General features: G+C 49.0%; 2 protein-coding genes across 3 annotated transcripts in view; one reads left to right on the top strand and one right to left on the bottom strand.

Annotated features, from left to right (window-relative positions):
- Positions 1 to 1628, bottom strand: part of PTDSS1 (phosphatidylserine synthase 1) — a 71037-nt gene extending 69409 nt beyond the window's left edge. Inside the window, exon 1 of the mRNA XM_038579819.1 lies at positions 1518 to 1628. The gene's annotated coding sequence lies outside the window, so the exon portion shown is untranslated. The remainder of the gene's footprint in view (positions 1 to 1517) is intronic.
- On the top strand, positions 1476 to 6345 carry LOC119866751 (cytochrome b-c1 complex subunit 7). Of its 2 annotated transcripts, none has more exons than XM_038579826.1 (4): positions 1476 to 1563; positions 4213 to 4284; positions 5343 to 5509; positions 6129 to 6345. In XM_038579826.1, the coding sequence occupies exons 1-4, from the start codon at positions 1548 to 1550 to the stop codon at positions 6204 to 6206; spliced, it is 333 nt and encodes a 110-aa protein (XP_038435754.1). In that variant the 5' UTR covers positions 1476 to 1547; the 3' UTR covers positions 6207 to 6345. The 2 variants fall into 2 exon arrangements, with proteins under 2 accessions (XP_038435754.1, XP_038435755.1); XM_038579827.1 differs by lacking the exon at positions 1476 to 1563 and adding an exon at positions 3815 to 3886.
- The last annotated feature ends 5723 nt before the right edge of the window (positions 6346 to 12068 follow it).

Below are 12068 nucleotides of genomic sequence, written 5' to 3'. Positions count from 1 at the left end.
CCCTGTTAGGTTTTATTCATGTGCCCAACAGACATCGGAGTTCCTAAAGGGCAGTGTTGAGTGTGGCATAGATACGTGCCTTCGTGGAGTTCTCTAATGGGTGGGATCAATACACAGGAAACAAGGTTCAGCTAAAAGACAAAGCCTGGAACCATCTCAACTGGTCTTTCTATGGCTCAGAACCTCATTTTGCCTTTACCAACGAACGACTTGTATCAGAATAGGCTATAATGAGCAATCCTAAAGCCTGACGTGGTTTTTTGGTCTTCTTTTTTTTTTTTTATGGTTTTATTTATTTATTAGAGCACGAAGGTAAAGGAGGAGCAGAGGGACAGGGAGAAGCAGACCCCCCGACAGGCAGGCAGCCCAATGCAGGGCTTGATCCCAGGACTCAGTCCCAGGACCCTGGGATCATGACCTGAGCTGAAGGCAAAAGCTTCACCAACTGAGCCACCTAGGCGCCCCGTATCTTAAATGTTTTTAAACCACAGAAGTTTTTATCTCATACGTGTCCAATGTGGGACCAAAAAAAGCTCTGCTTCATATCACCTTTAGTGACAGAGGTTAATGGAGCCTCCACTGCGTCGTAAGTGTAGCCAATCTATGAAAGGGAAAAGGAATGTGAATTGATTTTAACTACCCATATTTTTCTCAGCCAAAGGTTTAGCGCCTGCCTTCATCCCAGGGCCTGATCCTAGGTCCCGGGATCAAGTCCCCATCGGGCTCCTTGTAGGGAGCCTGCTTCTCCTCTGCCTGTGTCTCTGCCTCTCTCTCTCTCTCTGTGTCCCATGGATAAATAAATAAAAATATATTTTAAAAAGTTTATCTCTCCTTAAAATTGCACACATGAAAAAAAATTAAAAAATTTTAAAAAAAGGTGACCTGCACTGGGGGGGGGGGGGGCACTTGGCGGGATGCGCGCTGGGTGTTATGCTGTATGTTGGCAAACTGAACTCCAATAAAAAAATAGTAAAAAAATAAAAAATAATAAAAAAATTTAAAGAAATTTTAAAAAATAATATAAAAATAAAAATAAACACAATCGCACGCAAATTCTGTTACCCGTCTTAGATCTAGTGTTTTGGCGGCCTCCGCGAAGGCGCGGGGGCGGCGGAGGTCAGCGGGGGTCAGCGCTCCCGGTCACGGGGTCACGGGGTCCCCCGCGGCCCTTCCGCGCCTCCGTTTCCTCCGCACCACGGGGACCGCGGAGGCACTGACCTTACGGAGAGCCAGGTGCGAGCGTCCAGGTGAGAAGGCGCAGGTGCCCCGAACCCCGCGGGCCAGCCCTGCGGCAGCGCCTCCGCCCCAGGCTGACGCTCTTCCCGGAAGCTCAGCCGACGCGCTTCCCGGAACTGGGCGCCCGGCACGCCCCGCCCCCCCCCCCCCGGCGTCGCGCACGTCACCCGCAGGTGCCCAGGTCGGCTGCAGACGCTGCGCCTGCGCGGGCGTCCTTCGTCGCCCGGCAACGCGACGCAGGGCGCCTGCGCACCGGGCCCCGCGCGTCCTCCAGGACTTACCCAGCAGGCCCCGCGGCAGCCTCGGTCAAGATGGCGGGCCGGTCAGGTGAGTCCCCGGCGGCCTCCCGGACGGGCGCGGCCGCGCTCAGCGTCGTAGCGGGTCGCTCTGCGTCCTCCCCGAGCGGCCGGGCGTGCGGCAGCCTCCGGGTCGCCCCCGCCCCCGCCCCCGCCCCCGCCGCTCCGCCCCGGGCCCGGCTCGCGGGAGGGGGAGGGGCTCCGGTGCCGGCCGCCCGCGCTCAAGGGCAGAGGCCGTTAGTCCCGGACGCGGAACCGAAAGGAACGGGGCGCCCCGGAGCAGCGCCCGGCCTCGTGCCCGCGGGGGACGCGCTGTCCGTTGCCCCGCGGCCGGGGGTCCGCGCGCTTCTCCCGCCGCCGCGCCTCGGGCGAGCCCCCGTGGGGCACGGCCGGGGCGGGCGGAGCCGCAGGTCGCCGTGGCCGCTCTGGGCGAGGGCGCGGCCGCGCCGCCGGGGGCTGGGCTGGGGTGCTGCGGGCGCGCAGGCTCGGGCCCCGGGTCCCCGCGGTCCCCAGACGGCTGCTGCGCGCCGCACCCGCACCCCGACCCACCCGCCACCCCCGATCGCGGCCACCCACCCCCCGCCCCCTCCGCACCCCCGCCACACTCCGCCACCCCCGACCACACCCCCCCCCCCGATCTTCGGCCCCCAACCCGATAGCGGCGCCCCACACCCTATCCGCCCCGCACACCCCGATCGCAGCACCCGCACCCCCCGATCACACCCCGCACACCCCGATCAGCACCGCACATACCCGCACCCCGATCACACCTCCGCACACCCCGATCACGGCCCCGCACCCCCGATCACGGCCCTCGCACACCCGGATAGCGGCACCCGCACCCCCGATCGCGCCCCCGCACACCCCGACAGCGGCCTCCACACCCCTAATTGCAACCCCCGCACACCCCCATCGCGGCCCCCGCACACCCGCACCCGATCGCGGCCCCCGCCCCTCGCAGGCTTAGACCCGAGCGGCTTTTAAATGATAGCGGCTCCGTTCTCTCCGCGCCCCTCGCCCCCGGCAGCGGTGAAGCTCCTAGTCGCCCATCGCATGAAAATCCCGCTGGTAGTCTCCGTGGGGTCGAGCCTTGGGAGGTGACGTTTAAGAACTGTGTGGATTTGACAGATCCTGGGAGGCGCTGTGCTGCGCCTGTGGGACGCGGCCTCCGGGCTGGCCTCCGGGGCTCCCGGCTCGCTGGGACAAGTTCCTAAGGCTGCTCCTCTGCTAGGACGGGCTGCAAGTACCCGCGAGGGCGGAAAGCAGGTCGGGTGGTGCCTGCTGCTGAGTATGTCCTCCACCACTGCGTTTGTGCAGTGCCTCTTTGCTACTTGTTTTTATTGCCTTTTTTTTAAAAAAAAAAAAAAAAGATTGCATTTATTTATTCATGAGAGACACAGAGAAAGGCAGAGGGAGGCTCTCCCTGTGGGGAGCCCGACCTGGGACTCCATCCCTGGGACCCCAGGTCAAGGCCTGAGCCAAAGGCAGATGCCCAACCGATGAGCCACCCAGGCGTCCGGATACTTGTTTTTCCCAGAAGCGATCTTTTCCATGGTGCTTGATCTTCAAGATCTACCAAAGCTGTGTAATGCATGCTCTACTAAAGAGTAGGGAGGAGGAGTCAGGAGAAAAGAAGAGCTTGCTTGCATCCCTCAATGAAAGGCTGGGGAAATTTTAGAAGGTACTCCCCTCCTTAAGCTTTTGTACCTCCCCTCCTTACTACATGCTTCCTTGCGGAGCTCAGGCACCAACGCCTTGCCCCAGGCTCAGTCCTGCTGCCCAGAGAGCATGCACGTTCCCTGTGTCTTCTCTGTTTCATTTTTTTTTTTTTTATGATAGTCACACAGAGAGAGAGAGGCAGAGGCACAGGCAGAGGGAGAAGCAGGCTCCATGCACCGGAAGCCCGATGTGGGATTTGATCCCGGGATCCCCAGGATCACGCCCTGGGCCAAAGGCAGGCGCTAAACCGCTGTGCCACCCAGGGATCCCCTCTTCTCTGTTTCAAATACCCATTTCCGGGTTGGAAGGCTAGCTACTTGGGAGGAGGAAAATGGGCTGCTTCTATTAATCCATGTTAATTTTAAATGACTGGCTAATGGTATCAAAATCCTCCCAGAAATACGTGTATTCTTAAAGACGGTAGCCAGGTGAAGCAAAGGTAACATAGAAAACAGATTCTGGAGGATGCGGGTCTGTGGGACCTGCCAGCCTACCCTGAAGCCTCCCCTTCTTTTCATAGAACTCCCAACTCCCTTGAAAAGAAAGGTTCACGCTTCCTGGATTCTATATCCGAGACTACAGAAGACGGAGGACTTCTTGGTTCCTTTCCCACAGCCTCCCCTTCCATTCTGACGGTACAGGGTTCACTAAAAACGAGGGTCTTGGCTTGCACAGGCTGGCGTGCCACTAACTACTCTTGTACATCATATGCTCAACTTTACTTTTTTTTTTTCCATGGACTTGCTCCCCAGTTTTTTTTTAATCTGTGATCACTTTTGCTGATAGATAAATAAGAAATTTTTTTCCACAGTACACAGTATGTACACTTTCAAAAAGAAATTCCTTCCTATGTTTGCAATTCTCTAACAAGGTAGCTCCGATCGCACTGGTTCTTGGCCCATCCAAGCGTTCACATAGTATAATAAGTGAATCGTAGCAACTAACACTGTGACAATATCAGTTGCAGCATCAAGCCGGTGGCTGGAGGGCATTCGGAAGTGGTATTACAATGCTGCAGGGTTCAATAAACTGGGTGAGTATCCGGTTTTCCCTTGGTTTTCTTTTTTTGCTTTTCTGAGAGTAGTGCTTTTTTGCAAGACTTATCATGATTCCCAAAAACAGTTTATTTAACTAATGGTGCCTGTGTACATTAGAAAACTTTAAGATTAGGTCACATTTTATTGTTCACTTATTTCCTTTTTACTATTTTGAAAAGAGTAATAGAATCACCTCATATATTTGAGGGGGAAATAAGTTCTTGAAATATGGGAGCAGTATGTTTTCCTTATTATATGTTCCCTCTCCCAACTCCTCCATTTAGCATTTGAAAATTAAGTTATATGGACTCTGAAAGTAAGAAATGTTTCGAATGTTAGGATTGTCAAATGTTAAAATCATCAGATACCTGAACTTTCTTGGTTTGTCTTTTCTTAATTGAAGCCTGACCAAAGCATCATTAATGTTACTGGTTGCTTAGTACACTGTCATCTAAAATTCTGTAGTACCTTGATTTCAAAGTATAAGCAAATAGAGATGTGGCTTACTGGTGTGTATTTAAAAATAAAGTACATAGAATATTTAAAAAATTGTTTTAGATAAAATGTGAATTTCTGTGACAGTGGATTTTGCAAGATTCCTATATTGTTTCTACAGTACCAATTAAGACATAGCGCATTATGAAGGAAGGAAAAATAAGACAAAATCAGAGAGGGAAACAAACCATAAAAGACTTCATACTGTGTGTGAAGCAAACCATAAAAGACTCAGCTCTAGGAAACAGGGTCGCTGGAGGGGAGGGAGGTGGGAGGATGGGGTCACTGGGTGATGGGCACTAAGGAGGGCACGTGATGGGTTGAGCACCGGGTGTTATACGCACCTCAGGAGTCACTTAACTCTACCTCCAAAATTAATAATATACAGTATGTTAATCTGTTTCAAATAAATTTTAAAAAAGAAAAAAGTAACCCATATTGTGTATGAAATGCATACATATTTCACTCAAGTCTTATGTCCTAAACATATTTTACTCATTTTTTAAAAAATGTTTGATTTTTGAGAATTGTCTTCCATCTGTCTTATTTTCTGTCATAGGGTTAATGCGAGACGATACAATATACGAAAATGAGGATGTGAAGGAGGCCATAAGAAGGCTTCCTGAGAACCTTTACAATGACAGGATGTTCCGCATTAAGAGGGCGCTGGACCTGACCATGAGGCATCAGATCTTGCCTAAGGAGCAGTGGACGAAATACGAGGAGGTAACTCAGAGTTTGTGTATCTGACAATGTTGGCTGCTGAGCACTGAGCGTTAGAAACAGAAACACTTTGATCTGTACAGTGCCTTAGGCTTCTTAAAGTTGTGTCCCATAAATACCCTCCTGGCAGCCCGGTGAGGTTAACAGAGCAAATGTGAACTCCCTTTATAGAGAAACACTTTGTGACTTAGAGGTGACGTGACCGTTCCAAAATCACTGAGCAGGTCTCTAGTGTAGAGACCCAGATCCTCCATACTCTATACTCTCTTCCTGCTCTGATGAAAACGTGGTGGGATCCACATGATGAGCCCGTGGGGTGGCCTCTGGCTCCCAGGAAGGGCCTGATGTAAACCCTCACCGCTTGAACTGCACACACTTCTGCTCTCATGTCTTCTCTGACCCACTTGTCCCTCTCAACCTATCAAAGCAACTAATTACAGTATCTTTGTGGGTTTTTACACTTTTACATACATTACAGACAATTCTTAGTCTGCTTAAAAATATATTTCCTTAGGTTAGAAATAAAAATTAATTTTGATAAATTTCTTTTGTGGAAGACCTTTTGAGTGGGATATATCAGCGTGTGGTGGTGGCATGTATTTTTATTTTATTCATTCTTTAGGATAAATTCTACCTTGAACCTTATCTGAAAGAAGTTATTCGAGAAAGAAAAGAGAGAGAAGAATGGGCAAAGAAATAATCATGGTGTTGAAATCTGTGGTTGCAGCTGCCCTCAAATACTTCGAAGAAGTTGGGTAAACGTGAAATGTACAATTTTGGAACTATTTGAGCTGCTAATGTATTACTTTAAATAAATGTCTACTGTAGTTATTATTGGAGTGTTTGAATTCTAAATCTTATTCTGGATAAGCACTAAATTTACATATTAAAATTATTTCTAGACTCCTAAAATATTTTTTAGTGTTTTACTGCTTGCTGGAGCTCAGGGAGGTCACTTTAATCAACTTGCCTCACTGGTTGGGTAACGTCTTAATTTATTGAAGGATGCGAGATTCTTGCAAGAATAGTTGCCTTTGTATTTCCTTTGTAAATTAGCAGGATACGTAGAAGCCACCTAACTCGGCAGGGCTGGAGGAGAGCAAGGAGCAAGTGCCGTTGACTTTACTGTGTGTGAAGCAAACCGCACTCTAGCAGGTTGGCTCAGACTGCACAAGTTACCCAATGAAACGAGAGAGGGCTCACCCCCTAGTTTGCCAGGATTGGGAAACAGCCTTCCCCAACCACTGCTCTCTGGATAGTACTGATTTTACATCCTGTCCTTTTTAAAAGATTATGTATGTGGTCCTAGTGTGGGTCTGTGTAGGTTACATAAGTGTGTTCTTGTGTTGATGGGTGTATTAGAAAACAAAAACTAGACATTAAATTGACAAAAATACAAAGTAAAAGTGTTAAGGTTATAATTTTAAATATACTAAATTAGAACCATTCAGTAACGTCATTCCCACCCCTAACTTCTAAAATGCTTCAGCAGGGGCACCTGGGTGGCCAGCAGTTGAGCATCTGCCTTCCTCTCAGGGTGCGATCCCGGGGTTTGGGTTGCCTACTTCCCCCTCTTCCTGTGTCTCTGCCTCTCTCAGTGTCTCGTGAACAAATAAATAAAATATTAAAAAATAAAATTAAAATTAAAAATGCTTCAGCATTAGGAGCTGTGTAGGACCTGCAACCTGTGCAGGGTTCCATGAGCCTCTGCTGTGTGCGGAGAGAGCATCCGATTGGGATCCTCCCTCAGAATGGAACAACAGTGAAAAGCAAGTTTGGTGTTACGTTTAAAATATATATACACACCTATGTTTACAAATGTGTTATGATGTTTGAGAGTCATTGGAGTTTTACAATATGAATAAAACTGTCTTAAATCTTTTGTTAAAATATCAGAAAACCTCATTAAGCTCTCAGAGCCTTCTCTTTCAGAATATTTTCTGAAATACCTAATCATTGGCAATTTTCTTCGCTCTGGTCCAAGTTACCTGGCTCCTCATTTGGTAATGGTTTTGGTCCTGGTAAAAGCAGTTCTCCTGTAACATAACATTCGTGGTTTGACTTTGCAATCCACTTGACAGTATCACAGACGCTAGTGTCCGGGAATGGTTTAGTGCGGGACTATAGGTAGGATTAGTTGATTATTAAGATTTTTGTGTCCACATGCTTCCTTACCGGGCCTAATGAGGCCCCTCAGATAATTTCTCAGACGACCAGGGACCGCCCAGTGTTGCAGCGATTCAGTTTCTTTCCTCACACTTTTCCAAATAAATCTGAAGCTCACACATTGCTGATAGGTGTTAGAAGCATAAGAGTCATTTGGATCTCGTTTTGGCAACATGTGTCAAGAACTGCAAAATCTAAGTAATTGCAGTAGCAGCCACCATTATGTCGAGCGCTTGCGATCACTGCACGTGAGGCACTGTGCAAGTACTTCATGGTCACTGATCCCACAGTGATGCGGCCACATAGGATTATCACTCCTTGGTGAATGAGGAAACCAAGGCTTGCTTACGTTACAGCTGGCCCAAGGTCACGCGTCCACAACAGTAACGTGTGGCTCCAAAACCGTGATGCTGTGCTGCTTTATGAAAAAAGATGCTTCTTGCCGCATCGCTTCTCAGTGAAAACCCAAGCACTGTAAGTTTTCAGTAATAGGACATGCTTAGGAAAGCTGTGCTGAGTGGGAAAAGTTTATTTATGGGGATAGTTTTAAAACTTGGAAACTTGTGATATTATATAAGGAAAGACAGCGGTGGTTATATTTTTAGTGAATAAGGGTGGTTTTGTAGTTTTCCTTTTCTCTGATAGCCTTTCCTTTTCTCTTGTTATAATTGAGTAGCAAACACCTTTACAATAGAAAAGGCAATAGCAGGTATTGGTGTTCTTGGCACAAAAGCTGTAGGTCAGAGGATCTCTTGCGTTGCTTGAGCCCCTGGCCCCAGGCACTCTTACTGGTGAAACGGTAGCTAGCAATAAGCCTGAATAATTCTGGAACATGTTCAGGCTGAATAAGGAAGACTGGATGAGGAACCGCAGGCCGGCGGTGCCCTGGTATTTCTCTTGTTGCCAGTGAACTTGCACGGCGAGGATTAGAAACCACCCAGGGGCAGATCAAGACTCCCTGGAGGTTCTTAAGAAAAAGACCAGGTCACCCTGGGAGGAGGTTTCAACAAAGTCCTGCTTGGCAGAAGAAGGTTGAGAAAATGGACTGTCCAGGACTCTCTTTTTTTGTTTGTTTGTTTTGTTTCTTTTAAAAATATTTTATTTATTCATGAGACACACAGGCAGAGGGAGAAGCAGGCTCCCTGCAGGGAGCCTGACGTGGGACTCGATCCTGGGACCCCGGGGTCACGCCCTGGGCCGAAGGCAGCACTAAACCCCTGAGCCACCCCGGCACCCCTACCTTATTCTTTTAAATGGAGAGGATATGCAAGTTCTTTGAAAACCATAGAACACTCTATTACTGTTTTTACTGTTGGTGATAATTACTAGTATTGTTCTGTTTGTCATGAAGAATAAGAAAGTAGAAACAATATTTGGAAAGAATAGTTGAAGGGGTGAGAGTCTGCTTAATTGGCCAACGAAATCCTTTCATTTGGAAGAGAAGGTCTTTTTGTTACCGGAAGCTGTACTGTTTGAGAAATCCTCTTGGGAGCATCTGCCATACGGAGGCTCATCGTCCTGCGGACACAGGAGAGGGATTCAGACAGGAGTCTCCTTACTGTGCAGCTGCAGGACTATGATTTCGCCTCTCTCTGCCTCAGTTTCCTCAGCCCTAAAGTGGGGCTCATGACGGGACCTACTTTACAGGGATATCGTGAAAATTACCCGACTTGGCTGGACGCTGGGCTGGCGGTGAGCTCTAGGAGGCTCAGTTTCCGGGCTCCTCTGCGAATCCAGGGACAGTAAACATCCCGGAGGTGCTGCGGACCATCCAGCCCGGCGGTGGGGCGGCCGAGGCCCGGGTGCTGAGCCCCTTCCCCTTCCCCTTACCCCCACGGGGCCCTGTCCTTTCCCGGCCGAGGTGCGAGACAGGAGGAATGGGACGCGTGACAGCTTGATCCGGGGAGCCCCGCTTCGGCCCTCCCATCTCCCGCGTCCCCGTTGCCCTCCGGACTGGCAATGCTTTTCTAAACCGACGGTGTCTCCCATCCTGCCAGTTCACTTTGTGCAGTGGGAAATGCCCGCTATCCGTAACCGCCCCCGGGTGGCCGTGGGCTTGGGCTTTGACGACACGGTCCCCAGACCTCGAACTAGGCTGGGTTTGCTGACCCCCAGGCGGTCTGCTTTGTGTTCCTGCTCTGCGGGGCCACCAGCAGCTGGCGTGGCTCCCGGTGCTAGCCCGGCCCCACCAACTGGCCCCACCGGCTCCTGGTGGTGGGAAGGCGAGCAAGTGGCCGCGGGGCCCAGGCCCCAAGCACCGACCCCCAGCCGCCGGCAGGGTCTGCCCCTAGCCCCGACGGAGCTCCCGAGCCCCCAACACGCAGGTGATGTCCTGTGACTGGTGCCCACGTGTTAGTGAAGGAATCCTCCCTGGCAGCACCACTGCCGGTTTTAAGACTCTAGAATCGTAATAAGATCCCAAGGGCAGATCTTGATAAGGACTTCATGTTTGCCTTCAGGACTCCCTTTTAAGGCATTAATTCTGCGCTAATCCCGACTTGCGAAAGGCTCACTCATAAGAACAAAAACTGAGCCAAAGCCCCAAAGTTCCTATAGCCATAATAATCCGCTCACATCCCCAAACATGGTGGGGTTCTGTTAACATGGACATCCTGTGTGCCGCGTGGCCTTGAAAATAGCCCAAGTACTTGGAATTTAAAAGTGCGGTGCGGTGAGCATCAACACTGTGCTAAGCAAACCCGCGACCTCCTGGCCTGGCCGGGGAAGGGAATTGAGGTTCCCCTGCGCAGGTGATGGGAATATTAGGAACGAGGGCATCACAGGGTATCACGGATGAATGGAGCTGAAGGGCGAAGGACTCCCAGAGCTCCAGGAAACACAAGGAAAGGGGCCCTTCCTAGCAGACGGTACTAAGCTCCGCCACTAGGTGACGACGCACTCCAGCTTTACAGCCTCCAGGTCACCGCGGCCAGTGGAAGATTTATCCGTTCTGTGCCCCACCAGCTCCCTCCCCTTCATTTTTCAGGATGACAACACCTTAGAGGTTTATGGCCATCAGGAGAATTTACAACTAAGCCATGTACTGATGTAATGAAATCTAATATATGCTGTGCAATGAATTATGAGATGTTATTTAGTTTCAGGATTTTATTACTTCAATCAGTTATGACCATATTTCCTTTTATATGATTGCTCACTCTTTAAACATACCAGATGACTGTATAAGGAACACCTAATAAAGTCTATAGATGTTAAAATATCAATGTTTTAATTTATTTGCCATAATTTGTTTAAATTCTGGTTATACCGGTGTTCATATTAAAAGTCATAACATGTTAGAATCCGAGATCTCAGATGGGACGGTGCCCCTGAATTATATTTTGCTAGGAAATGTCACTGTACGTGTTAGCTAATTGAGCAGGGAAGAAGAACGGGATCGTTAACAAGGCCGTTCATTTTCAGCGTAGATTCCAGAAAGTCTGTTAATATTTGAGGGGTTTCTGTATTATGACAAACTATTTAAATTGTTATTCTGGATTCTCGGACTGTATCTCTCCTACAGTCAAAAGTATGTATTATTTGTTTTACTTTGTATTCTAATACATTTGCCTACTTTTGCATAAATGCCAAAAATGTAATTTCAAAATAAATCCCTGTGAAACTTCTGGTAACATTATTCGGCTGAGTCATTGCTCTGTTAGGATTCTGACGATTTTCAAGAAAATTTTATACCATATATGAAAACTATATCTATAAGCCAAAACCCTCGAAAAAGACGATTATTTGGTTTACGAAAAAGTCAGTTTATGATTCCTTTCTTACGCACGCATGTAAAACGTGCTTGCCGCCAGCCTGAGAGCTCGCGCCTGATGGCAGCCACCGAGGCACGTCCTGAGCCTGTAGGGATTGGGGTTTTGCAGCTGTAAAATGAAGGGGTCTAACTGCAAAGTCCTTAAGACTCATTTCAGCACCGAAACCGCCTGGGTCTGTGATTATCACTCATGCGCTTGATTGTCGGGACAAACTCCCGTCGATGGAGCATCAGCTTCTTGCACGTGTGGTTCCCTCATGTCTCTGAATCCTCCCTTCCCCCCGCTGACGCACATATTATCACATCTACTGTGGGGAAGAGGAAATTGGGCTGGAAGAGGTCGTTTTTACGACTGCTTATTATGTAGCCAAAATAAAAACATTTTTGCTGTGTGCTTTTTATGTGTTTTATACCAGGTGGGAGCTAGGGGCGGACCAGGGTCCCAACATGGCACTACTGACATTGTAGGCTGGGCAATTCTTTGCTGTGGGGGCTTTTCTGTACATTGTAGGACGTTTAGTAGCATCCCTCGTGGCTCCCAAAACCATCTCCAGACCGTGCCAACTGACCCTGGCTGAAAACCGTCAGCACGGAGCCAAAGTGGTGGAGACAGATAGGTAAGCA

Source organism: Canis lupus, chromosome 29 (assembly GCF_011100685.1).
Source record: "Canis lupus familiaris isolate Mischka breed German Shepherd chromosome 29, alternate assembly UU_Cfam_GSD_1.0, whole genome shotgun sequence".
NCBI classification, from domain to species: Eukaryota; Metazoa; Chordata; class Mammalia; order Carnivora; family Canidae; genus Canis; species Canis lupus.
Note: the sequence above shows the minus strand (reverse complement) of the source record. Positions and strands in the feature narration are given on the sequence as shown.